The 27,535-nt window shown below is 46.1% G+C and overlaps 1 protein-coding gene across 1 annotated transcript; it reads right to left on the reverse strand.

Annotated features, from left to right (window-relative positions):
* Nucleotides 1–417: 417 nt before the first annotated feature.
* LOC120230783 (zinc finger CCHC domain-containing protein 2-like) lies at nt 418–25,607 on the reverse strand. Its single transcript, XM_039230524.1, has 5 exons — nt 24,304–25,607; nt 10,145–10,256; nt 7,252–7,328; nt 4,905–4,976; nt 418–535 (listed from the first exon to the last, which is right to left on the reverse strand). Exons 1-5 carry the CDS (start codon nt 25,267–25,269, stop codon nt 419–421), a joined length of 1,344 nt encoding a protein of 447 aa, XP_039086455.1. The 5' UTR covers nt 25,270–25,607; the 3' UTR covers nt 418.
* Between the last annotated feature and the right edge of the window lie 1,928 nt (nt 25,608–27,535).

Here is a 27,535-nt window from a genome sequence, read left to right on the forward strand (position 1 = left end):
AGCCGCCACCGTAAGCTTGCTGCCCAGCAGACAGGCAGGAAGTGGTCGTCTCCCTTCACTTTCCAACCTGTCAGCCTGATCTTCCGTACCTGACAACTTAAACCAAAAAACATCTGCCGAGCTGAGCACTTGGACAAGGAACCCTTTCAATAAATATTTTATGGAGAAAACAGGAGGTTCCCTGTATGTCTGCAGATTTTAGAAGCAATTGTTCCTGATATCAGAGAGCCGACGAGTCCAATGATAAAAGTAATTAGCTTGCGATTTCTAGACCTAAATAACACATGGATAAAAAGTCCATTTTAAAAAGTACTCCACAGAAAAAAATCTCTTGTCCTCTCCCTTACACTCCATTCTAAGTCTTCCGCTGCCCATGAACCTGTCTGTGACGCTGTGGTGACAGCATCAGGTAAACTTGTTACCTTAGGATGGGCTCTAGGTCAGGATGTCGCCGTTCTTCCCTTTTCAATGAACCCTGATTCAGGGCTCTTAAGATGGTCTTGTCAAAGTTCTCCGAAGACACTTCCTTTGGGAGCTAGAAAAGAAAAAGGGCAAGGCCAAGGTTAAGTTTCTCACTTACTGCTAAGTATGTCACAAACCAGAGACATAAAGGGAAGACTAGTATCTCTCGCTCAGAGAGCAATCATCCCAAAGTAGCTCCTCTCTAAATCTCTGTGACATAGGCCCCATACTGAAGCAGCATAGACCTTTCTACTAGGAAAGGGTCTTCTGCCTTCTGGGCGCACGTCAGGGATCTGTGGATAACCTGTGTGCAGAATAACCCTGGCAGCTTTCAGTGTGCTTCTGGGACACGCCTGCATGCCTCTCACATTCTAAGCTCCACATGCCACACAAAAATAACACCCACACCAAGGTTCTTTAGTTAAATGGAACATTCTGCATAGAGTAGCTACAATTATTTTAGTCTTCAAATAGTATTCTGTGAAGTGTTATCCTTGCATTTACAGTTATCACCTTAGTGCCTCCTATTTCACATCTGAATCCCAGGCAACGTCAGACCACCAGTGCTATGCACCAAAGAAAGAAGTGGGTGTGAAAGATTGGGTAAAAACTCTCAATCCTACTTATATAAAAAGCACTAACTGAAGGGATAGTAACCTTTCCCTCAACATGATGAAGGTGCACTCAGAGCAATGGACCAGAAACCACACACACACACACACACACACACACACACACACACACACACCATTGCTGGTCCAAGAAAGTTTTTGTTTAAAAACAAAATTTAAGGGGCGCCTGGGTGGCTTAGTCAGTTAAGCGCCCGACTTTCGCTTAGGTCATGATCTTGCGGTTCGTGGGTTCGAGGCCCGAGTCGGGCTCTGTGCTGACTGCCAGCTCAGAGCCTGGAGCCTGTTTCAGTCTGTGACTCCCTCTCTCTCTGACCCTCCCCTGCTCACACTGTCTCTCTCTCTCTCTTAGAAATAAATAAAACATTTAAAATAAATAAATAAATACAAAATTTAAGTCATACTATTTATTAACTAGCTTTTTAAAATCCCTAATAAACTGATTTATAAATTTAGCTTTCTGATGTTTCAAACTTGCCTTCCCATAGTTTCTACAATGGACTATGAGTGACTTACTGGCACTGGCACTGGCACTAAGAGTTCTACTAAGAGTAGAATCATTCACATGGTATCGAACTGCTACAGGAACAGAACAATCTACACAAATTGTCAGTCTGCATGTTGAACTTTAACTGGAGAACCCAACGCAGGCATTCTTTTGACAGATGAGCATTCTGAGTCAACGATTCCGAAATGAAAATGTTAACAATGACAGCATCAAGTATTACTAATGTTAGGTAGTGAGGCGATGGCGTCAAGATGTTTTGTCAGAATGAAAGCTCTTCCTGGATCTTTCATCCAGCCTTACGGTAGGTAAGGCTGAGGGTGCTGCTGGCCATGCACCACTGTGGACAGCGTGTACTCTGATCACTAACAGGAAGAAACCAGTTCTGCATCTACAAATTTCCCAAAGAAATGACAATCTCAATATTTACACCCTAATACTATTTTAATACAGATGACGGACACCAAGCATATTTCATATTGCCCATTTTAAACATATTTCCTGAACATCTGTACACAGCCCGAGAAAACCAGCTTCAGCAGAGAAGTCCATTTTCACTATCTAATCACCGATGGTTCTTCTAAGTGCAGGAAGGCAAGAGTATATAATTTTCACCTAGTCAATGACGGTTCACATTGACTGGGCAGAGTGCGGATATGTAGTCATCAGTATTTGCAAAATGCTTTATTTTCAAGTGGTTTTTATCTTCAATTTCCAAGGACTATTTCCAGTCCTAGAGGAAGGCATGTTTGCTTAAAAGAAAAAAACAGCTTTAAATCATGTCTCTTCTATTCTAGTCCCTTCTGAATTTCCTCACATCTCAGTCTTCCTTCAAGGACCCAGCCTCCCAGCTCCCGGCCCCAGCTCAGCCTTGCACCAGCCCAGCCTGCCAGAAGGGCTTTCTCCGCTCCATTACAAGCTTCTCTTTAAAAACGTGGAGGGCCTAATGGAGAACCATCTACAGAACTCCATCACAATTCACTTTTTCTAAGTCTTCTCATTCACCACTCATTCTTTCAATCAACACATATTCAAATCCCAACCCTGCCCTGGGCACCGTTTTAGGCTCTGCGGCCACAGCAGTGGAAGACGAAACAAATGCTCGTCCAGGAGCTACCATTCTCGCAGTGAGAAACAGACAGGTGTCAGATGCAGTTTCTGAGCAGCAGCAGGGGAAGGGGGCTTGGATGCAAGGACAAAGGCTGCCACATACACAGGGAAAAGGGACTGGAAAGCACTGACCTCAAACTTACTCTTCCACATTACAGCGAACAGTAAGTGCAGTTAAACAGCATCTACAAAAGTTAAAGGTTATTAGTCCGTATAGGTTGTCAAAAGGACACTTTTTGCTCTTAACTTTTGTAGATGATTTTAAAAGGAAGGTAAAAAAGGAGGAAAGAGATATGGTAGACTTGTGAGGATATTTTATGATAGGCAATTAGTCTCTGGAAGTACACAACATTGCCAATTATTTCATATAACTTGATGAGGCATCTGTCTTACTTTAGAAAAATTCTATATTCAAATCTTGGCTAACTGGGAGGATCATAACCATGATTCTGAAGAGTGAATCAGTTATTGGGGACTGTCTTTTTTTTTTTTTAAGCACTTAAGCTTTCAGAAAAATCGCAGGATTGAAAAAATGAAATCTGTCAAGACAAAGAACAAGCTGAAGCTTAGGGAAACCCAAGAGGAGAGACCCTGCTTGGTGCCAGGCCCCAGGCTGGCAGTCGGTCACGTGCTCTCTCCTTAGGTCGCTGAGCACCACTCAGGACGGGCTGGTACCACCAACCCCCCCCAACACGTGAGGTAACCGGCCTTGACAGGCGGCAGCGCTGCCCCCCCCCCCCCCACGGCAAGACAGGTCAGCCTTAGCTCTATATCCCTGCAAACTTACCCTCAAGCATTAGAATTGTTATGGGAAGGGGAACGCAAGAAGAAGAAACGAAGCATGTTGCTTTCTGACCCAAATGACACCTGTTCACGACTACTTGCCCTTAAACCTTGATAGATTTATTCTATTGAGATGGACGAGTCAGATATAAAGAGAAGAGATTCTGTAAGCACACATGTGGCCGTGGTGCAGGGCAGCCCTCCCACAGGCAGACTGCAAGCCGGGAGCCGGCTGCCCCTCTACCGTGAAGACCGTGCTCACACACCTGCTCCTCCCACCACTCGCTCTCCTTCCTCACCACGCTGTCTACAGCCGCCACAAGCTGTCATACGCTGTCTACACGCTGTCACAAGAGTATGACCTTCGGCAGGCGGAAATTAACGACCCTCCCCCATCTTTATATGCACTTAGGTCACCATTATAGAAGCAGCAGGAGTTCTCAGCCCTGAACCAAGGGGGCCCAGTTTAAAATGAGCTGCAGGAAAATATTCAAGCTGCCCCCGGTCCGTCAAGCTACGTCCTCCTTAGAGCCAGCACCTACCACTCTGCTCGCAGCTCTGCAGGCTGGGGATGAAGAGGGTCTTTTAGCTTTAAGAATAGAGACCCACGACTTAAAAACCAGCACTGTCCTGAAAATTTAATACTTGAAGTTTAATAGCTACATAATTAAACTACATGACACCTTGACCCCAAAGTTAGTAACTGTGTTGGAAAATTTCCCTCCTTCTGGACTTTCTGTTTTACCTCCTTATTAGCGACAAATTTTAAAATCTGTTTGCTTATCGTAAAATAGTAAATGTACTGGTTAACCATTGAAGCCTGTTTCCTCTCTTCTATATTTAGCTCTATCCACACACACTTCAATAAAATGAAATTAACATCGAAGAAACAGGCAAGAATCTGAACAAAATGACCTAAGATACCTTTTTTACTTCTACAAGTCTGTATAAGAGGTTTCCACGATCCCTGATTCTCAATACTCTGGACAGCCAATCACTGGGGGAAGCCGGAACTCAAAGAACCAATCAATGGACACATGTTTAAAGAAATCCACACAGAGGGAGCCGAAGAGCCAAGCAGTGAGGTCTAAGAATCCCAACAAATCCTAACAAGCCTGCACTCGTGCGCAGGAAGTGCCCTTGCAAGCAGCCACCGTTAACAGTTCTACCTCGGCAAGGACCCGGAATAAGGTTCCATTTCTTTTTAATGTGGAAAATCTTTGGTTTCCTTATATCAGTAATGTAAGAAAACTTACGTTTAGAATAACATGACATTTTCTACAGGCAATGGAGAGTACTAAGTCCACCCTTTATATAGTGTGGTTAAATCTGCCTGGTGTCTGTTTTGATACTGAGGTTTTTAGATTCTATGTATTACATAAAAATCATTTTAACAACAAAATCTATACTTTTACCTTCAGTAGAAATTCCTGTAGTTCTTGGTGGGTTTTTGTTACTGTTGTGACTGAAAGATCAGACCAATTTACCTGATTTAAAAAAAACACACATATTATATGGTTATTTCTTAGGCGGGAACCGGCTGAAAAAAAGCCATGTATAAAACAAAGGGCCTTACTTAAATTTTATTGAAATTAACAATTAGAAATATAAAGTTAACCTGGCATTGTCAGAATTTCTTCAAAACTATTAAAATTAACTGTACATTGACATATTCTACTCAAAAAACTTATTAATAATTCCTTTCAAATTACATGTTTTTTTTTTAAAAAGTTGTCTTTAAAAATATGATTGTATTTTAGTAATTTTTCAAAAGGGAGAAGTTGTAGGACTCTAAGATGACACTTTGATGGTATAAATCTATTGGCCAAGAAGGGTTAAAATTGTACCTCCTGGAACTTATATCAATTCTTCAGAGAAATAACTAGAGTTTACTGTTCTTCTTTGGTAGGTACTAAAGTGTATTTTTATGGGGATTTATGGCTTATAAAGAGATTTCATCTTTATCTCAATTCTTTCAAATCCTATTAAAGTGGGGGGGGGGGCGGGCTGATCTGACTACCTCCATTTTCAGATGGAGGAACTAAAACTCAAAATGGTTAATGTACTTAGACGTGACCCTAAGTGAGCAGAAGAGCCAGACTGCAATCTATTATGCCATTTTACCTCTTAGGTACTCAATTCCATGGCCTTGATGGTGGCCCACCATCCATGTCTATGTTACAATTATCTGAGCCAAGCAGACACTCGAACTGTGCAAATAACCTGTCTTATCAAGTAATCACACCATGATTAATCAGATATTTAAGAACAGATACCAAATCGTATCTACCAACCCTTAAAGCAAATATCATTCTTAACTGGCACATCTTTTAAATGTTTTTTACTTATTCAACATTCGTTGAGCAGCTACTTATGTAAGACACTGTTCTGAGTGAAAGGGACACAAGAGGGGACAGGACAGCCGAAGTCTCTCTGCTGGCTGAGGTCAGGGCCTAGCGTGTGAGGGCCAAAACAACACGTGAGGATGTAAGAATTCCCATCAGGGATCAGGGCTCCAGAGCCCATGAATGGGGCGTGGTATAGGAGCAGGGTGGCACAGGAGAGGGTGCCAAGAAAGACCTCGCGGGAGGGAGCATTTGAGCCAGCCTAGGAGCTGAAGACACGTGAGCTGTGCCATGGTCCGCGGAAGACTGTTCCAGAGCTGAGCTGGGGAGGACGAAGGCTCTCAGGAAGGAACAAGCTAAGAGCTCCAGCAACAAAAGGAGAGCTAGTGTTACTAAACGGAGGGAGCAGTGGCTTGCGCCACATGTTACAAAAATGTTAAGTTAAACATTCAGAGATAAGGATATAAAATTTGCAAACTGAGGCTATGTCTCCCACAAAGCAGAAGACAGAGTTCATTCACCAAACATACTAAGCAAGTCAGGTATAGTGGGATGACAGAGAATGAAGATTCTTGCTCTCCACAGGATACTAACCAGCTCGAGAGGAAAAACACGTAATCCAAATAGAAGAATCTAGAAAGTTTATGATGGCAGTATGCCTTGAATGAGCGGAAACACATTCTGCTGGAGGATCAGAAAGGACTTCATGACAAAGGTACAGCTAAAGTGTGGCAAGCAATACCTTCGGGGAGGAACTGAAATGAGGGAGCACAGAAACATGGCGTCGGTCCGTCTGGCTTCAAGGCGTTCAGTCCAACGTCAGGAGAAAGGGCCAGACAGTGAAGCCCAAGCGGGGAAGAATAAGATAGATGTGGACAAGGAATCCACATTACAGGCGACAGGCAAGGAGGAGGTGTGGGGAGTGACAGAGCAGACTCTATGGTTAATTCGACAGCTGTCTGAAGGGCAGAATGACAGGAGAGCAGTTAGAGATGAGAAGACAAGGCACCAAAGGCCAGGGAATAAAACCTTCGTGGAGAAAGAGGAGGAGAAAAATGTCAGGGAAAAACCGTGCCAGGAAAAGACCATGCCCGTGCTCTTGACTTAAAAAATACTAGTGAAAATGTTTACTTTTACCTTTAAAGATACAACTTCCACCTTAAATTAAAGGCTCTTACTTATTTTGAATACAATCATCAGAGCAATTTTAATGTGATACGATTAAAAACTTGGCAAACCATGCAGTACCTACTGAAAACAGCACCTTCCCTTAACGGAGACAAACTTCTGTATACGTACAGCTTCTTCCTAAATTAGCAAGCCCGCTAGAAGTTTTTCCAAAGATCACTTTTCATTTTTCCCACAAGGTCATGTGACACGGCACAAGAGACGCCCGCCGGGGGCGAGAGGGGCTTACTTTGAAGGTGTACTCCCAGTATTTGTCAGCCCTTTTTCGCTGGACTCCTTTCAACATTATCTTCTCAATGTGCACAGCTGAAAGAAAGAAAACATGCTGACGTGCTCTCCACAGACCAGACGCGTGCTTCAGTTACCCGGTTTGACAAACATTCAAGGATGAAGCTCTTCATCTTCATCTTTCCTACTGGTGTTAAACCATGAAATAAAACCAAAAAAAATCCAGGAGCATAGCAACGTGCTATTCGTCCATATATTTTTTTCTATATCCACTCAGCATGCTGAGTGCCTAGTTTCAAGCATTCCGCTAAGCACCAAAAAAATAAATAAAAACGCAACTACGATAAAAATTCTTTTTCTAGAAGATAATCTTCAAAACTGCTTGTTATTAAAATTACCACAAGTACTGCACTTTATTCAATTATTTTTGCTTGGCATGTATAAACTAAAAGAGGTCTAGTTTTTGTTTAAATTGAAAAAAAAACTTCAAAAGTAATATATTAAACTGATAAAAAGTTCTTTCCAACTAGGAATTTAAAAATTGTTCAACATGACCCTTAATATCACATAGTGGTATTGCAAACATTATAATCAACTGCGAAGGTTCATTCTAGCAAAATTCTTTACAATGTATTACACAGATAAAATCATGGTCATAAGTTACATTAGGAACTCTGAATTGAACTAGGTAAGACAATCAGCTTGTTAATGAAGCAGGCAAATGTGCAATCCCCCAAATTACTCATGTTACACATCCTTTAATGAAAATATCATCTTGGGGCGCCTGGGTGGCTCTGTCGGTTAAGCGTCCGACATCAGCTCAGGTCATGATCTCACGGTTCATGGGTTCAAGTCCCACAAAGGGCTCTGTGCTGACAGCTCAGAGCCTGGAGCCTGTGGTCTCCCTCTCTCTCTGACCCTCTCCCACTCATGCCCTCTCTCCCTCTCTCAAAAATAAACATGAAATTATTCTTAAATTAAATAAAAACATCATCTTTCAGGAAGTAAATCTCTTTACAAATTGAAAAGAGCCAGTCTACTAACCATAATATAACGACTTAAGGGAGAGAAAAAAAAAACTGTTGCTCAGGGTATAAATAGAAGAAACAGCACTTAAGCAATACGGAGACTGGCAGTAATGAACATGATAAAGGTCACAGGGAAGACATCAGGAGAATGACTCCACAGACTGAAGTCAGTGTTAAATTCAGGGGATGGGAGATGGAGAAGGAAAGGAAGGGATCTACTTGGAGAGGAAGAAGTTAAAATAAATGAAGCAGAAGACAAAAAGTAACAGAAACGTACAGGAAGAATGAAGATTGTTCTAGATCAGGGACAGTGGGCAATGAGAAAGCAGGAAACATAAGGTACGGTAATTTGCTGATAAGCATTCATAACAGACTGAGGAGATACCATTACCAGTATTTTGTGCCAACCTTCCAAATATATAGCTTTTGGTGGCCTGCTTCTCCAATAATTCCCCCTCAGTAGGTGAGAAATGTTGAGGGTGGAAACAAAAGAAATTCTCAAAGGCCAGGTGCAACCGGAAACTCCTGAACAGCAGCAGCACAAAAGTGGCTAAGGGGGAGGGGAGGGGAGGGGATGGGAGGGTCGGGTCTGCCACTTTTCTAATAACTTTTTTAAGGGACGATGCTATTTAATAAAACCCATCTGAATGGATGTATATTCGGAAATACAAAGCAGCTCCACTTCTGCAATCAGCGGGCTAAGGGGCAGGGGACCGCCAGGGCATTACGTGTAAGGGAACATGGCCGGGTCTTCAGCCTTGGTCTCAAGTTACCCCTGCCTCTCATGACCGATCGAATCAAGAGGAGGAAGACGACAGTACAGTGCGAAATGGCTGGTGACAAGAGACCCTTCAACCCTCATGCATTAAAACTAAGACGCACAGATTACATACATTTGTTTAAAAATAAAAAACATAAGAAAAATCATCTATAGTACCACGTTATGGGCTGGGTTGTTAGCATTCGGATGTAGTCTTTTGTTCTTCTAAAATATTTTAATTAAACAAACAAACAAAAAAAGACCTTCAGTGTGAAAGCAAACTCTGCTTTAGGTCACTCACGGATGCAGCGAGCCTGGTTGAAGGAATCTATGGTTCCTATGGTTCCATAAATCTATGGTTTAACGGTCTTGAATGGCCTGAACAGGAAATTACGTAAACTTTTTTTAAATGTTAAGCACTCATACCTAATTTTTCCTGCATGAGGAAAAACGCAGAACACAAGAAGGATTACTGATGGGACTGAAAGGAGACAAAACGGTGTCAGTGCGAAGCTGCTATAAGCGAGTGGGACGCACACATCCGAGGCTGCCCGAGTGGCATCTACGCTTTCCATTTCTATCTTCCCCTCAACAATCATTCCCTCGGGGTAACGGACTCTCCGAATATGAAGAGAAGTGAGTATGTGAACTCATTTCTTCACAGAGGACAATGTCCTTTCAACCCCGCCACCCCAGGCCTCCATGAAACTGCATCACCGCAGGGGACAGAGACTTGTAAGGCATCGCTTCACTTTCTTACGATGAACTTCCGCAAAGTTTATTTTCTCAGTAGATGCTGAGCACATTCTCCAGATAAAGCACAATCCCTAGTACTTTAGGAACATATTTAGGATTTTGCCCTCCGGAAGTGGTGACTAGATTTAAGACAACTGACCGCGAGGCAGAACCAGGTCAGCACGAGCCAGGCTGGGCCAAGTGCTGCCAAGCAGGAGCCCAGGTGCAGACTCAAAAAAGTGGGGAACTGGCGTTTGAGCCAAACCTAGGACCTGTGGGGTTTCTCTATTCCAAAAAGGGAGAGAGGAGTTCGAGTTCACCAGTGTAAAGAGCGCTCTGCAGCCTCCCCCGGAAGGTGGGCACAAACATACCTTCTCGCTGGGCTCTGTGCGGTGCCCCAGGAAGTCCATCGGGAGGTATCAGGGCGTGTTCTGGCACACGGGCCTCCTCGCTCTGCGGGTAGTCACCGTGCGCGGAGTCCCTCTGGGGAAGAAAGAGGGGCATGTGTTCATCCACTGCACAGACTAAGTATAGACACCTCCACACAAATAAACAAGAGTAAGGTCTTCTACTTTTAACAGAAACTATCTTAACCGCAATTGTTAGAGATCAAATAGGTGATTACACATTAAGGGCAGACAGGCACAAACTGTAAAAGGTAGTCACGAGTAAGGAAAAGGAGAAGCATCAGTAGTTCTCTTCATTTTATAGTAACATTCTATCAATTAGAATATTTACTGTCCCCGTTTTCTTGGGACATATTGCACATTATTACTTGGAATTCCCAATGATGTCAATTCTAACCAAAGTGACCAGAATCAAAGGAACACATATAAAAGATGTTCTCCTTTATGCTAACCCTCCATATACGTAGGAATTGTATTTTTTACATTAATTACTAAGCAATTTTTATTCACTACTTGATTTTAGTGATAATCTAACAAGATGACTCTGGTAGGAAAAAGTTTCACAGAAGGTTAGTTAGTATCAATGTCTGCCAGATCTTCCTGAACAAGAATGTGTGTGGACAGTGTGTTTGCTGTAGTAAGTTAGTAACGTTAAGCCACCTAACGGCAACCGGGTGCGCAGAGTTTGCTCAGCCCCATCACCGTCCTCCGCGAAGTGGAGGAAGTCTTAAGAAGTCCTCCTCCTAGGAGAGCGGCTGCTTGGGACCGGAAAGGCCTGCTGACCTTGCACACGGCTCCCCAGGACCACTGCTACTACAACCCGCAGACGAAGCCAAAAAATAAAACAACGTTGTAACACTTCTTTATCACAGCTCACATCTTACCCCTTTCACGTTCAGAATCTCAAAATACTACTCAGACCAAAGCCACCTCCATTTCAAGAGACCATTACAATTGCATAAATCTGAAATAAATACTATAAAATAATTTTTAAAAATTGTGTAAATTTTGGAATGAAGACCCACACCTCCCAAGAATCCTAACGAAAATACTTTGTTCTGCTGTCTAACCCTGCGTGCCAGCTTGACCCTCGGTCTGGGCTGCCAGTGACAGCTCTATTTCTGGGAATAAAACATCGCATCAGATCCTCCTGGGAGCTAAGCTTCAGCTTTCTAGTTCGTCTTCCTGTAGAAACCCAAAGAAATAAGTATTTGTCTCCTCAGAACCACTTAATGAGAAGGAAAGCAAAGATCTCTTCATCAACATCGAACTTCCAAAATACTTAACATGATGGCATTCACCAGTTTTCAAAATTACGGATTTTAAAAAGGAAGACACAAGAATTCTTCTGACAACAACAAACTTACCTATATCCTATTCCAGACCATATAATAATTTACTGCAAAGGACCAAAACCACACTGGCCTAACGCTGCTGTAAAGACTTCACAAATCAATATAAATAAAGCACTGTAATCCTCTCAAATACCTATGTTAGCTGGAAGAAGTTCAGTGGACTACGTCGACCATTTTTTATAGGATATTTTTCTACATTGCTCATATGTGATTCATAAATTAAAAATAGTACTTTCAAATACAAAAGCAAAATATGCAAAACACAAGTTTCATGTGGGAAATGGAATCAAAACCACAATGAGATACCACTTCACACCTATTAAGATGACTATTATCCAAAAACACAGAAAACAACAACTATTGGCAAGGATGTACAAAACAGAGCAGCCACGGTGGAAAACAGCACAGCATAGTCTCTTAAAAACTTAAACAGTTACCACATGATCCAGCAATTCCACTCCGAGGTGTATACTCAAAAGAAGTGAAAGCGAGGACTTGAACAAATAATTTTTTCATAGAGGCATCACTCCCAAAAGCCTAAAGGTAGAAACTCAAATGCCCCATGACGGGTGAACAGATAAACAAAATGGGGCATATACACACAACCGAGTATTATTCAGCTTAAAAAACAAGTGTTACAACATGGATGAATCTTGAGGACATTATACTAAGTGAAATGAGCCAGGCACAAAAGGACAAATATTGTATAATTCCATTTAAATGAAGTACTGAGAACAGTCACAATCAGAGACAGAAAGCAGAAATAGTGGTTACTGGGGGAAGCCTGGGTGGCCCAGTCAGTTAAGCGTCTGACTTTAGCTCAGATCATAATCTCACAGTTCGTGGGTTTGAGCCCCACATCAGGCTCTGTGCTGACAGCTCAGAGCGTGGAGCCTGTTTCAGATTCTCTGTGTCTCCCTCTCTCAAAAATAAAACAATAAAAAATTTTTTTTTAATAAAAAGAAAGAAATAGTGGTTACCAGGGCCTAGAGTAAAAGAAGGGGTTAGAGGAGTATTTGCTTAACAGATATAGAGGTTCAGCTGGGATAAAGGAAAAGTTCTGGAAATGGTTAGTGGCAATGTCTGCACAATAATGCGAATGGACTTAATGCTACTGAATTGTATACTCAAAAAGGTGTTAAAATGGCAAATTTTATGTTCTATGTGTTTTACAAGAAAAAATAAAAAATGTTTAAAATAATTTTATTATGTTGCCTCTAGAAATAATATGAAATAAACATGAGAAAGTAGTCTGCTTCACAATCAAAATCACATTTTCAAAGTCTGAAGTTACAGCCAAGAAAAGGCCTCTTATTTAATAACCTAGGGAGAAAAATAGAGCTTGAGTTTCTATCTAAGGACATAAGTTCATCAACCCACGAAATACCTACTAATTAAGCTCCACCCCTTGCAAATGTCAGCATGCACTATAAAACCATTTAGAGCATTTAGATTAAGTTTAGAAACTATTTAAATTTTTATTAAAATAATAAAATTATAAATTTTATAATCTAATGTCTCATGAGCTATAGAGGTCAAAATCAAGTTTACCAATCTCAACAGTGAATGGCTCTCCATTCTGCTGTCTCCCACTGCCACATGTCACGTATGCTTCCTTTACTGAGTGGGGGGAGGGTGCCATAAAATCTGACAACTACTGGCTTAACGGAATCTTATAGAGGAATTACACCCACTCGTTCTATCAAGTTCAGATTCCCAGGAAAACATGCGATAGATGTCATGCCAGAATTGGCATTCTACAAAGACTAGTTAGATGGAAGTGTGAGGACCAAGTGACAAGTGGAGAATTTTTCTCTGCTTGGATTAAGAAGATGAAGTTTAAAAATTCTAAACCTGCAAAAATATGCATGGGAACACAAAATACATTAAGCTGTGTATGCTCTTCTTTCTGTAACTCATCCGAGTAAAGCTTTTTCTGTCTACGGCAGGCCAGCACTAAGAGCTCCTGGTTAGCTCAAATCCACGCCACGTAACGCAGGCGGGCTGGACAGCTCGCTCGTCCCGGAGATTACTCAGATCTGTTTCATACGTGTATGTCCTTCTCAACGATAGACGTGCAAGGTCTCAAACGTAGGGAAAGTCTGAGTCAAGTGGCTGGACAGACACTCTTCTCTGGTAACATACCATGAGAACAAAGGTCACACTGGCCTCCTTTTACTTCAACAAAAGTCAAACTGTAGATGGGAGTTTATTTTAGCTCATTTACCAATCTTCTACATGTTTCCTCTAGTCCCCTGATGTAGACTAAATTAAAAAATACCAAGATGGGGGCGCCTGAGTGGCTCAGTTGGTTGAGCGTCTGACTTCAGCTCAGGTCATGATCTCACAGTTCAGGAGTTCGAGCCCCTGCACTGACGGTGCGGGGCCTCCTTGGGATGCTCTGTCTCCCTCTCTGTCTGCCCCTCCCCCTCTCACGCTCTCTATCTCAAAATAAATTTAAAAAATACCAAGGCAATCTGTAGTCTAAAAAAAAAGCAGAAATTAAGACTGCCTCAGCTTTTTAAATATGTACTAACTTCTTCAGATGTCTGTACATTCATCAAATGAGATGGAGAATCGCTAACATTACTATACAACAACGTCCTATTAAGGTTTTGTGGGAGATTAAATATAGCTAAAAATACGTTGATACCCCTCTCGCTGAAAGGTGGATCTAATTCCCCAGCTAGCGGGTTGGGGCTCACTCTCGAGGCTCACATGAACAGCGGAATAAGGGAAGGAACATTCTGGGATCGCCAAGGGCAGGGCGAGGAGCCCTGCAAGCCTGGGCCTCCTGAGCCACCGTGTACGAGGTGCAACTGCCCCGAGGATGCCACTCTAGAGAGACCACACGGAGATGACCTCCGGTCTCCAGCAGGAGCTCCGGACACCTGCAGCAGAGACAAGCTGCCTCGCTCTTGACAAGCAGCCTGTCTGAATGCCTGGCCCACACATCTGTGAGAAACAATAATAAAATAGTGTTGGTTTAAGCCAATTAAGTTTGGGGGTACCTTGCTATACAGTTACAGATTTCAAATTCTCTGCTTTCAATAAGCAGGCTTGCGACTAAAGCAGATGTTATTTTTTATGCAAGATTCATAGAAAGCCTTCCTTTGAATGTCAGAAAATGATTTGTTATTAGAAACAATACGGAGATGGCAAATTTTAACCATTTCTGTGGAAGACGAGAGAAGCAGCCAGGGAGAATGTGACAGTTACTCACTCCTCTTTAGGTGGCTGTGGCGGATCCCACAGGCATTTGCCTCACATCTGCTCCCTGGAAGAGCGCACCCAACCCAAGGTTATGCCTGCACCACCTTCCAGCACATGAGGAAAGGCCGAGGCTGCTCAGGAAGAGACAAGACTGGTATGCAGCGTGTGAAAGCTGTGCCTCCCAGGACTGCAGCACCATTGAGAGGGACAGCGACACTCAGCCACTCACAGCCCACCTGCATTTCAGCTAGGATCGCAGGCTCACTTCCTTCTGAACGTAGTGTGGCTACAAGCATGGGGATAAGGTGATTCAGCAAGATGAATGTGGCAGAAAGAACCATGTTACAGCCGGGCTGAGTGCACTGCAGCTACTGAATTGGGGGGAGGGGCGGGGACGCAGACAGTTCACTGAACCCGAGTGTACTCTCTGCCACCACGGCTCCCAGAGCAGACCTGGCCGCAGCGACACAAGTTCTCCTCACTGTGATACTTGTGCACTAATAGCGATGACTGGTGCAGAGTAGGGGTGGACTGCAACTGGGTGGATGGAACACGATACGATGACAGATGGAAACATCACTGTAACTTTCTGTGTATTTTGCTGAACTCTGTGAATTTATACAAATTTAAAATTATTGAAGTTGTCTTTTCCAGACAAATGAACTTGCAAGATGTGCAATTAAGGAATCTGGCAAAAGAATGCTAAGGCGCCTGGGTGGCTCAGTTGGTTAAGCGTCCCACTTCACCTCACACCTTGCCAAGTTCGACCCCCACATCAGGCTCTGTGCTGACAGCTCGGAGCCCGCTTCGAATTTTGTGTCTTCCTTTCTCTCGGCCCCTCCACCCCTCCCACTCTGTTTCTCTCTCTCCCCTTCAAAAATAAACAAACATTGAAAAAAAAAAAAAAAAGAATGCTGATACGGAAGCCTACTAGGGAGGAGGGCAGTAGAGAATTGGAGACAAGTGAAAGCAGCAGTTTTCACCCCCAAGAAAACTTCACTAGCTTTGTAAAGCTGCCTTTAGGTTGCTGCCTTCAACCTGAATAGCGCCATCCGTAGGTGGCATGTGCAGCTGACAGGTGGACGGGTGGGCCCTGTACACTGTGCTGCACCACATATGACAAATGTACGGAAGGCAGAGGGGCGTCGTGGAACAGCTTCTCAGCCCAGACGAAAGCTGGGGTCCCCCTCTTTAGCACCAGCATCTGTGTTTCCTTTCCTAACCAACCTTCCGCTTTCCTGCTACAGAAGGGAAAAGATCTCTTGTCCCCTAGAACAAGGAACTGCTACCTCTCTGGGCTAGCAGCCCCCAAACCTTTAAATCCTCACTTTGCCAGATGTTTCGCGTGAGATGAAAAGAAGACACCTACGGGCATGAGTGCGAGAGGATGTGCCTCTCCTCCCCAGCCCGTAGGTGCCTGCTAACGGGTCTCTCCTTCCCTGCCCCACCCCACTGGAGATGAGAGCGAGGGCACTGAAGGGGGACTTGGTACGAAGTGAGCCCCAGGCTCAGAAGCCTGACCGCCAACAGCACTGCAGGGACTCCCAGCTCCTGAGCAGAGCCATGGCCTTCAGCTCCAGAGGGGACACATTCCTGGAAGCATGCACAAATGGAAGCTCAGTTTAAAATGGATCCTTGACAGTGAGGGACTTTTCAGTTGGGAAGTAAGACAGATTGAGAAACACTGCACTGGACTGTGTTTAATGCCACCTGATCAGGCAGGTACCTTCCCTACACTAACAAAACCACACAATACCGCTCCTTCATCAGGCAGCCTCTCTGCAAGCATGACGGCCCCTTCCTCAGGAAGCACTCTCCAAACACCCATGATCGTGCTGTCACGCTGTCTGGGACCAACAGTAAATTTCAATAATTTGATACTCCGCTCCCCAAAAACCTCTTTACTATCCTAACAAGATATTTCTAACAAGAAACACAAAACTTCCCCAACTCTTAAACTGCAGACGGCTCACTTCAGTGACCAAAGTAAGTTTTTAACTGCTGGTCCTAAGCAAGGTACTGCCTTAGCTCCGTATCAGGCTCCTACCAGTCCTCAAACAAATCCTACACTGGAGATCAACTACGAGCAACTACTCAAATAAGAAAATGGTTTGTAATTTTATGACTTTTTCCATTCTATCAAACATCATCCCATAGGTTTCCACCGATGTATACACCCCACATACAAGAAAAGCTTAGTTAACCTGGACTATAAATGGTCTGGTTTTAAAAGAATAATTAATAAATACACCTATTTTACTTGTTGAAGATTCAGTTCAAATATATGCTGTTCTATGCTCTTCACCCAAAGAAGCAATTTGTTTTAGTATTTCCAAAAAAAAAAGTTGTGCCTATACTATATAGTGGCAAATAATGTTAAAGTATCTGAGAAACAGAAGCCACACAGGATTTAAAAAACCCCACTTTCTGATGCACCTTGTTTTAAAGCAATTTATCATATTGGTATTTTTCAGAGCTGTATCTGAAAAGCCTAAGCACAGGAAATTTTAAGTGAATTTGTATGATATAAGCAACGCTGACCAAAAAAAGGAGAGAGACAGAGACATGATGCCTAAGCCTCTGGGGAACTTAAAATCTAGGAGGAAAGATCAATTTTATAGCTTAAAACTATTTCAAAGTAAAATTTTTGAAAAAAAAAATCACAGAAGTACCAAAATCACAGCACAGAATACACCCGCTGCTGGAATTCAGCAGCAGCAAAGAAGCACAGGGGCAATCCCAGAAAACGTCATGCAAGAGGTGAGGGCACAGGCCAACTCTGACTGGAAGGTGCCATGTATGAAAAAAGTGGAAGAAAGGGATCCTGAGTCCTAAGACCTACTGGAGGCCAGGCTCCTTCTGTCACTGCGACAGGTGAGATGATTCAACACTACGTGAGGAAGACATGTCTGGCAGGTGTATCCAACAGGTAAGAGGCAGGAGGGCTCCAAGAAGTGCAATCTGTCAGGAATAAAGTCCCAAAAGAGAATGGCCAGCAAGGATGAGGAAAGGGTAGATCCAGGGCAGGAGGGGAGGATTAAGGTTACCAAGCAAATTAGAGTGATAAGAAGTATAATCTCTCCCTGAGAGAACCAGATTTGTCTCGAAGAATTTTTTTTTTTTTTAAATCAACGAGTCACGCTTTTCATACACATGAAAGTGTCAGTGGACGCCTCCGGAAGACCCACCACTGGCGCGCGCACATCCCTCTTCAAGGCCTTCACGGGCACGTGCTGACAACCCACTCCTCTCCCCAGACCGTCAAGGCCCTCTGCAACCCAAACCCTATCATCTTTTCCAACTTTTCCATTTCTCTTCATGCACAGCAACCAAATTGTGCCATTCCCTCTTGAACGATCCACATATCAAATGATATATACAACTTGCCCTTGTTTCCCCAGCATTTTCACGCACGTGATCAGGCTCACCTTCACAGCGGTTACACGCAAGAATCGTGACAGCACCCCCATTTTATTCTGAGCAGCCTGAAACTTGTAAAGACCAAACAACTTGCCAAAGCGACCTTTTTAAAACCTAAATCTGACCTCAAATCAATTATTTCTTGAATAAGCATGAAACACTTCTAACGAGCCAGGACATTTAGAGGGGAATTAAAGGCCAAATGTTCCCCGGAGCATAGGAAGAACAGAGGGAAGTGGACTACCCAGCGCCCAGCAGCTCTGCCACCTGTAACGTAAACACCCGATTAGGCATTTCCCTTCTAGAGTGACTGTTTACAGAGACTGGATAAAGGAGGCTTTTGTGACAGAGCGTTCTCTGTTACAAGTCCTCCATAATGAAAACAAGTCGATAAAAGTGAAGCTCAGTCTATTTCCAGGGTACTGCATGTCTTTAAAAAAAAAAAAAAAAGTTTTGTTTAATACTTCTCAGAGACAAAAATAATAAGCTTAAAAGTCAGCCAATTTAGTAGCTTCTATAGAAAAAGCATAGAACGTTCCTTTATCATGCATGGATTCCAAGCTGGGTTCTGAAGGAACAAGAAATTGTGTAACTTAAACTACAAAATAGCTTTCAACTATACACTGGTTTCCTAGCTAAATGTGAAGACCGGATAAAGATTTAAGTATGGTTGCGTGGGAGTTAACGATAATCCAAATGCGGATACTTCTAGTCTCCTATTCCTATCCCTAGGTCCAATACGGAGGGAATATGCATTTTAATAATTTGTGACCCAGAGAAATACTTCCTTTGGGTTTACTTTATCTGTAACACACTGGATCTCTATAACGTAAATATTAAAAATAACCGCCCCGGGCACTCGGCTGGCTTAGTCAGTAGAGCACAAGCTCTTAATCTCAGGATCATGAGTTCCAGCCCCATGATGGGCATGGAGCCTACTTAATTAAAAAATAAAAAATAACCACCCCAAATCAATGTCTCAAACACTACCTTTCCAATTACCCACCCTTCCTGAACACCAATCAATTTAGAGGTATGGGAATAGGGAACAATATGAAAAATTTTACATCATAGGGACTTTAAGTGGGGAAGAGAAAAAAAAAATGCCCATTCCTGAAAACAACTGATTTAACCATCTGGATGGCTACATCTTAGTGGAAAAAGAAAAATACACTGAGCATCATTCTCAAGAGAAAATTCATGCTCAAGACAGGATGTGAGTTAGTTTGCATCTTATCTCATTAATTCAATCACCACAACCTGAAATGAAAGTTATTATCCTCATACTGGAGATAAGATGGAGAGGCTCAGGGACTTAAGGAGCCCGGTTAACGGCACAGGGTGGCAGAGCAGGAACTGAAGCCAAGTCCAGTGCTAAACAGGCTATCGGGCTTCAAGCTCTCTGGAAACTTCTGCGACACACTGCCTGCCCCTCCCCCACAAATATCCCAAAAGGTAGGAAGAGGAAAAGGTGTAGATACACCATACTAGTTAATCTGCGGAAAGAAGTCGCTGCTGCCCTTTGCCACCATCCCCTCCTCCTAGTGCGGTCTAAGACAGACTTTCCCTACGCAGTGCTGGAGGATCCCAGTCGCTCCCCTCCTTCTACGGAGACAATCACGAACTCGGATATTCTAAAGCCTCTTCCAAATGCCATTTATTAACTGAACTGCTTTCATACTTGGCTAGAGCCGAGCCAACCTGACATCTCCTATGAGAGGCACGGCGGGCTCTGCTCCCCACTCCCAATCTGTGAGATGGCATGCCCACCCTTCTCCCATCACCCTCCAGACAAGACTTAACTTTTACCTATAATTTCCAACGTTTATTGAAGATCATGCGTCAGACGTTATTCTTCAAGTACTCGGTCCTTTAATCCTAACAGTCTCACATAAGTACTGTTATTATCCCCACAGCAGGAGTGAGGAAAGCCTTCTCAGCGCCCACTGCTCCAGCGACACTATTCGTTTAAAAATCTCCCAGCAGTGGCCAACAGTTAAATAAAAGTATTTACTACCTGGGAGATTAAGAGTCATTCTTCTTAAAAATCACTTTTAGAAAGAAAGCATCTTTTTAGTGCCTCGTATAACACCAACAGAAATCCTGACCAACGACCTCTCCTCTCCTATTTTAACAGTGTTCTCACGGGAGTGGGCGGCCACACAGACATGCAGGTCATCTCAGGGTAGGAGCCCTTAGGTTATAACTCTTTTTTTCCACGCACAACACGACCAGTACACTACGTGTTCTATTAAAATACGTTAAGATTATTGCTCTGTCAAGTACCACAAACCTAATTAACCTGTGCCATGAGAAAGCAACAATTTTGCAAAATTTTCTTTTTTTTTATCTTCATTGATTTTTGTAAATAAAGCGCACATGGCCACTTAATATTTTTTTGAATTCAAATGTTTTTTTGTGAGTCTAAACAACATTAAATACTGTCGACAACACTAAATGCTATCCGAAATTTTCAGTTTCTAGGCTTCATTCAAGCTATCTGCCAAGCAACATGTTTTGCAGACACTGAAAACATGACCTGCAGAGAAACACAGCCATACCAACAATATTAACCACTAACCACTACTATGATAATCTGTATTTTATATCTTTCTGCCTTTGCGTTGCTAACTGGGGGTTAAATCTCCGAAATCAGAATATCCATTTCGATGAACAGTTAGAACGTCATTGTTAAGCATGCAAAGATTGGCTGTCTTTCCTCTTTTCAATGGAACAGCGACAAAACTAGCAATTTTTAAAATACTCAGTTTTTTGTTGCTACTGTTAACACACCATTTAGTTTGGGTTCCTATAATAAGGGACCCATTTTTAAAACTGATTTTTTTTTTCAGCTATGCTATATACGCAGTCTGTAACTTTATTACAAGTTGCCTAAAACACTTAATATTGTATGTTTAATTTTCTGTAAGTGACTGGCAGTCCACAGCAGTTGAAGAACATGAACTTTACACACAGGTCTCCTAAAGGCACTATTTAAGTTGTAATCCAATGTAACTTTAAATCGCAAACATTATCCAAATCACATAAGAAAACTCGAGAAACGTTACTTTTAAATATAAAAATCTACCTGTTGAACCTTCGTTCACTTTTCTAAAGAACGAGCTCACGAGCAGATTCTATTAGTTAAGTTTGTGGGCTGTCACCTCAACTATTTCCACGGCAACGACGGTATGTCGCTGAACAGTTGCTGGCACTAGTCAACTTGAAAGCATATAATTAACATAAAATTCGTACTAAAGCACAGATTCTACTCGTTTCTTACAGAAAATTTTGAGAGAAGCTGCTGCATATTAGGGATCGGATACAAGTCTTGAAAGATCCAGAAACAGTATTCCGGGCTGAACACACTTATTCTAATGAAAAAGGAAACTAATTCCACTTCATGTGCGTTTAGTATGGATCAGAGTAGTAAGAAACTGAAGCATTCCTGGCCGAAAGTTACACACGTGTCTAAAAGGTTACTTCCGGGGCAATGAAAGGCTGCCGCACGAATTTCCCCTGGTCTTGCTCGCGGCACAGCGTCCACGTGGTTCTCCCCTCGGCCGCGCGCCCCGGCCAGGCCTGCGGAGGCCTCGGGGAGCCCCGGGGGGCGCGGCCCGGCCTCAGCCCGCCCTCCCGGGGGCGGGGCCGGCGCGCCAGTCACGTGGGCGGCTGCAGCCGCCATCTTGCGGGGAGGGGTGGGGGAGGGGAGGTGGCCCGAGGGATGGGTCCCCAAGTCCGCGGCGGCGCGTGACCGGGGGTCCCCTCGAGAGAGACGTGCCACACTCAGGCGCCTCCCTGCAGACTCCGAGGGGGGCCCTCTCCTGCCGGGAGCGCGCCGCCGGCGCCGGCGGAAGGCCGATGACCAGCTGGTCTGGACTGCAGCGAATGGAAATGCAAATCTGTTCACCCCCATCAGCTGCCTTTAGAGTGACAGCTTGGGGGCAACGGGATCCGCAGAAAGGTCTTAAGGGCCAGAACAAGCCAGAGATGAGGGCCACGGAGTCCACGCTAACAAGCGCAAAGTGCGGGGTCAGAACAATTTAATGAGACGTGAATGATTTGTTACGGTAACCCTAAGCTAAGCAAGAAAAAAGTTCATCAGGCCACCAGGGTCTAAAAATAGGCTTCAGCGTCACCTGTAGTACGTGTATCCCCTATGATTTATTCACCCATTTCAACTGATGGCCCCAGCACAGGGCACTGCCTGAGAAATAATGATGTGCTGAAGTTAATGGCAGGGTGCCCAACCTCACTTTGCCCACTCCTCCCAGCACTCACTGGATGCCAGAAAAGGCCACACACTGCAGACAGGAGAAAAATCTCATTACTCTAGGTTGCACGTTTCTCTCCCCTTCTCTAGTCGCCTTCAAACCCTCTCATTACAAGCAAAATTTAAAGGAAATACTCCTTGCAGTTAAAATCAGAAATTGGTTACCCTTGCTGGAATGATATGAATGGAATGATGTAACTGCTCCACCGTGACACATTTTTATTATATCTACAATCTAAGGTTATCTCGACAATATATAAGAAATTAAAAAAAAAAACCTAAGTATTGCTTCTGATTTCAGGCTTTCTTCTCCAAATTTAACGACAGTGGCTTATACTTTTTGGAATTAATTTGGTGACGAGTCTAAGAGTGGAAAATGGTTTTTACCAACAGTATACACAGCTGCATACTAGTAGTAAATAGGCACCAGATGACCAAATTTCAAGCTCACCAAGAAAATTAACAGCATTACTACATCAGAGTTTGATAAAATAAATATACCCTACAATGTGAGTCACTTCACAGAAGCCTCATTTTAAAAAGGAAAGGCTCAGCCTACATTATTGCTAAATCCCCTCTAGCTCTCAAATTCCTTGTTCAATGGCTATGGAGTCCACACAGCCCTTAGAGAAATACAAAGCCCAGCTTGGGTTCCAGAATACTGAATGACAGCAGATACTTAGACTGAATTAACTTTCAAGAAGGGAAGGGGGAAAATCCCCTTTTCCAGTAGATCACCCTAGAGATCACCTAAGTTGAAAAGCACTGCAACCAAATTACTACCTTTTAAGTAACTGTGCACCACGAAAAGTTATTGTACATAGTTTTTACTCTTATTGCACAGTTTTTACCTGAAACCCACTCTCCTCTCCTCCATTAAATTGTTCCGAGCAGGGGTTTTATATTGGGCCTAGATTATTATTAGATGCTCTTACGGCTCTACATAATCTCATCTTCCTTGATGTTTGAGACAAATGATTCATCTGGGTTCTCGTCTACTACACTTCGGTGTTTAACAACTTTTAAAAACAACATTTATGTCTACATTAAAGGCCCGACAAATACCCCGGCTTCAAATCTAGAGGCAAGACTGCAGCCTGAATAGAAAATAAGTTATGCCAGAAGGAAAGGGCGTGAGCAGCCCGCTTTAGGGGAGATTTTTCCACCCAGACGACCTGCGCTAATAGTCATCTAGTTGGAGTCCATTCGCAGCTCTCCACCTCCGGTTTGTTACTAGGAACATCAAGTTAGAAGCAGGGGCCAAAGGCCCCTACGACCCCTTTAAACTCGGGCGTTCGCGGGGCGAAGAGAGCCCCCCCCCTTTGTGCTGAAGGCAAGGGCGGCACGCCGCGAGCGCACCTTCCGAACACCTCGGCGAGGGGCTAACGCAGGGCTTTAAAGCTGGAACCCGAGCGCCAGATGGCGAGAAAGGGAAGGCGCTGCCCGGGGCTGGGCTGCGGCTAACAGTCCTCCAGCGCCTCGCCTTTCCCGGCACCCGGGGCGAGAGATGCTCCAAGCCAAAGATGTCCCGAGACCCTGCCTCCGAGAGGGGGACCGTGCTGGGAGCTCCCTGTTTTCCGTGGCAACTCCGGCACGGAAGAGACTTCTAGAGCATTCTGTGATGGCGGGTGCCGGAGTGTGCGGGGGGGTTGGGGGGGGGAGGAATGAGGGTGGGAGACTGGAACTGAACCGCCCAGCCGAACGAAGATTAGTTAGTACTGCGGGGCTGGAAGCCGCGGGGTGGGTGCTCCGAGCCACCTGCGCCGGGCTGAGGCTCGGCCAAGAGGTGTCCCAAAGCCAGGCCGGGGAGGCCGCCGGGGCGGTGACCGCAACAGGGGTGCCGGGAGGCTCGCGCGCCTTACCTGGGCCCGGGGGCCGGCAAAGTTGCGCGGCTCCACCTCCGCCCCCGCGTCCTCGGGCCCCCCGCGGAGCGCGCTGCGGAGCCTCTCCAGGTGCTCCCTGAGGGTGACCCGCTGGTGGAAGGAGAACGCCGGGTGCAGCGAGGCCATGGTGAAGAGCAGCAGCAGCTCCTCCTGCGCCCTGGAGCCCAGCCCGCCGCCGGGCCGGGGCTCGGCGCCGCTGCCTTCCGGGCCGGAACCGTCCTTCTCGGCGTCCTCCTCGCCTTCGCCGTCCTCCCCGCGCTCGCCGGGCTCGTCCTCCGCGCCGCCCCGCGAACCCTCGCCCCGAACGGCTCGCAGACTCTTGAGCACCGAGTCCACCTGGGGCAGGAGGCGGTGCAGGCGGCCGGCGGCCTCGCGGTTCTCCGAGCCCAGCAGCGCCAGGTAGACGATGAGGCGCGAGCGCACGGCGGGCTCTCGGAAGTCGGCCAGCGGCCCGGGGTCCGACAGGCCGTTGGCCTTGGCCTCCGAGTCGCGCAGGTAGTGGTAGTCCTTGCGCGCCAGGTCCTCCAGGCACGAGCCGAGGAAGCGCAGCTCCAGCGGGTTACACAGGTCCAGCAGCCCGCACATGAACTCCAGGCGCTGCGCCGAGCCCAGCACCAGCCCAAACCACTCGTACACCCGCTCCTGCTCGCGCAGCGCCGCCGCGGGCCCGCCGCCGCCGCCGCCGCCGCCCGGCATGCCCGCCCCCACCGCCGCTCCGCCAGCAACAGGCGGCCCGAGCCCCCGGGGCGGCGGCGGGGACGGCGGCGGCGGCGGCGGCGGGGGGCCCCGCGGGGGGCCCGCGGGGGGCGGCGGCGGGGGGCGGCAGTCCCGGCGGCGGCGCGGCGGCGCCTTAGCGCCCGGCCGTGCGTCTGCCTCGGGCTCTTCCGCCTCGGGCGGCGGCTCCACGGGGTGCGTCGGCTTCAGCGGCAGCTTCATCCTCAGCATCCTCGGCTAAGGCGGCGCGGACATGCGAGCGGGGGCGGGCAGGCGGGCGGGGCCGGGAGGGGGGGCGGGGGCCGAGGCGGCGGCGCTGCCGTCAAGAGCGGGGCCCCTCCATGCCGCCGGGGGAGGGCCAGGGCCGGGGCCGGGGGCGGGTCGCGGCCGGGGAGGTCGCCGGCGTCGTGTTCCCGGGCCGGAGGCGGGGCGTGCCCGCAGCGGCTCCTCCCCCTGGGCTCCGCGCCGGCTCCAGGAGCCTGCGTGCGGGTGAGAGCCAGCAAGCGAGTGTGTTCTCCTTCCTCCTCCCTCTCCCTCGTCGTCCGCACTGGGCTGGGGCGGCGGCGCCTCAGCGGTTCCCTCGCGAGCCGGTGTGGACCCAGCGGCTGGGAGAGGAGGAGGAGCGGCCGGGCCGGGCGGAGACGCTGGCGGACTCCGCGCAGGCACCTCGGCCAATCAGCGGCCAGAGTTGACGGTTGCGTAGTTCTCCCCGCCCCAAGGGCCGCCTTTGCGAGAAGCCACGCCCAACCGCCACCCGACCGCCTCTCTCTCTCTCTCTGCGGCTTCCGCGCGGTCCTAATATCTGGTGATTGCCGGCTTAGGGCAGGACGCGGGTGGGACGGTGGGGCGGTGGCTGGCTCGCTAGGTGCGCAGGACGCGGCGAAGAGCGTGCGAGGCCCACGTGAGAAGACTAAAGGGGGCTAATTTCACGTGTTCCGAGGGCGCCGACCGGTGGTTGTCTGCCGACTCCCGTCTCCTCGCGTGGGCCACCGCCCCGCCTCGGCCAGCGCCGTTCCCTTTCCCCCGCCGCGGCGCCGAGCGCGTCCTGGGAGCGGAGGTTCTTCTGAAGTGAGCGCGCTGCCCCAAGGCGAGCTCTTCCCGTCCTCCGCGGCCCGGCCGACCTCGGGGTAGTCGGCGGCGGCAGAGCTCCCACCGCAGCTTCCCCGGGATGCGTTGGGTTGACTCTCTGAGTTGCAGCCCGGGGAACTGACTCGCGAGGCGGGATTGTGTAGCGCCCACGCCGTGTGCGGGCTGCGAGGTGCGGACGTGGGGACGCGCGGCCCAGGGGACGCAGAGGCGACGCGACCCGACGGGGTTCCGCGGCCTCTGGGTGGAGGGGTGTGGACGCCCCTGGCCTAACGGTTACCTCTGATCCGCAACGGTTTTTGGAAACAATTTCCACGACAGTTGAGCCAGAGTCCCTTTCCGCCCCCGCCTCCTCCTTCTGGGCCTCGGTTTATTTTGCTAAATAACATTTCTGTGCCTAACGCTACCGTTTTGGGTTCTTGTGCCCGGGGAAACTCCCTGTGACTCGAGGAGGAACTCAGTAAGATACCACCTTGACAGGCTTTCAGCATTTATTTCTTTTTGTTTAGTTTTGTGACATTTAAGGTACCTTCAAAATGTCTCTCTCACATTGGAGCTTTTTTTTTTTTTTTAGAATATAGCCCCAATTTTTAATACCCATCTGGATCTTCTGAAGGTTAATTTGAAAAGGTGGGTTTGCTTTTAAATCCTTGGTGGTTTAAGTCTTACTACAGCTATATAGTAGGAGTAGGTAAAAAAAAAACAAATGACACTAACTCTGAGATGTTGGCACATCGGTGGGAAAGCATACTGCTGAACCCTTTATCTCACAAGTTTATGCCCAAAGAAGCTAATTTGTAATTCAGTATAAGGCTGAACTGAAGCCTAAAATCAGTTTCTGCAATAAAGCAGGAAGAGGGAATTATTTTCGACACATTTAAGATTGGCAAAGTATAGGAGAGCCATTCTTCCATGTAATTTACTAATTCCTTACATTCTTTACATATTAGGCAGAATTCATCACAATCAGGAGAAAACTTTGTTAAGGACTTTAATAATCCTTGCTGTCTTTTGCCGTCAGCCTCAACTTCCCTGGAATCTTCTACTCTCTCTCATCTACTCCCACATTTCTAAAGCTTAGGGTGAAATACCTTATGCAACCAATAATCATATTAGCCTGGCTAGATACTCACAGGTCTGTTTTGAGTCACCTGTCCAGATTGGGATATCTTGTGTAGTAAGGTAATACTTAACCTTGAGAGGCGTGTTTCCACGTGACTCAGGCAAAAGGTCTTTACATTCTCCAGGAAGCCATTTGGTAGGAACTCTCGGCAATACTTGACCCATAGATTTTATGTTAGAATTCAGATTTGTAAAAATAATAGTAACGATGGTGATGTTGACCTTTGTCCTTGTATCTTTGGCCAACATTAGAAAATTCAGTGATCCAAGCTTTTGCATATATATGACA

This window comes from Hyaena hyaena, unplaced genomic scaffold (genome assembly GCF_003009895.1).
Source record: "Hyaena hyaena isolate Hyena2069 unplaced genomic scaffold, ASM300989v1 scaffold_47, whole genome shotgun sequence".
Lineage (NCBI taxonomy): Eukaryota > Metazoa > Chordata > Mammalia > Carnivora > Hyaenidae > Hyaena > Hyaena hyaena.

Bases quoted from the DNA above. Each gene is read 5' to 3' on its own strand.
- LOC120230783 (XM_039230524.1), bottom strand. From the start codon at position 25,269: ATGCTGAGGATGAAGCTGCCGCTGAAGCCGACGCACCCCGTGGAGCCG. The intron at 7,329-10,144 runs GTATGTTTGTGC...TCTTTCTTTCAG, and splicing joins GCACAGAGCCCAGCGAGAAG to CTGTGCACATTGAGAAGATA. The intron at 536-4,904 runs GTAAAAGTATAG...TTTCTTTTCTAG, and splicing joins TACAGGAATTTCTACTGAAG to CTCCCAAAGGAAGTGTCTTC.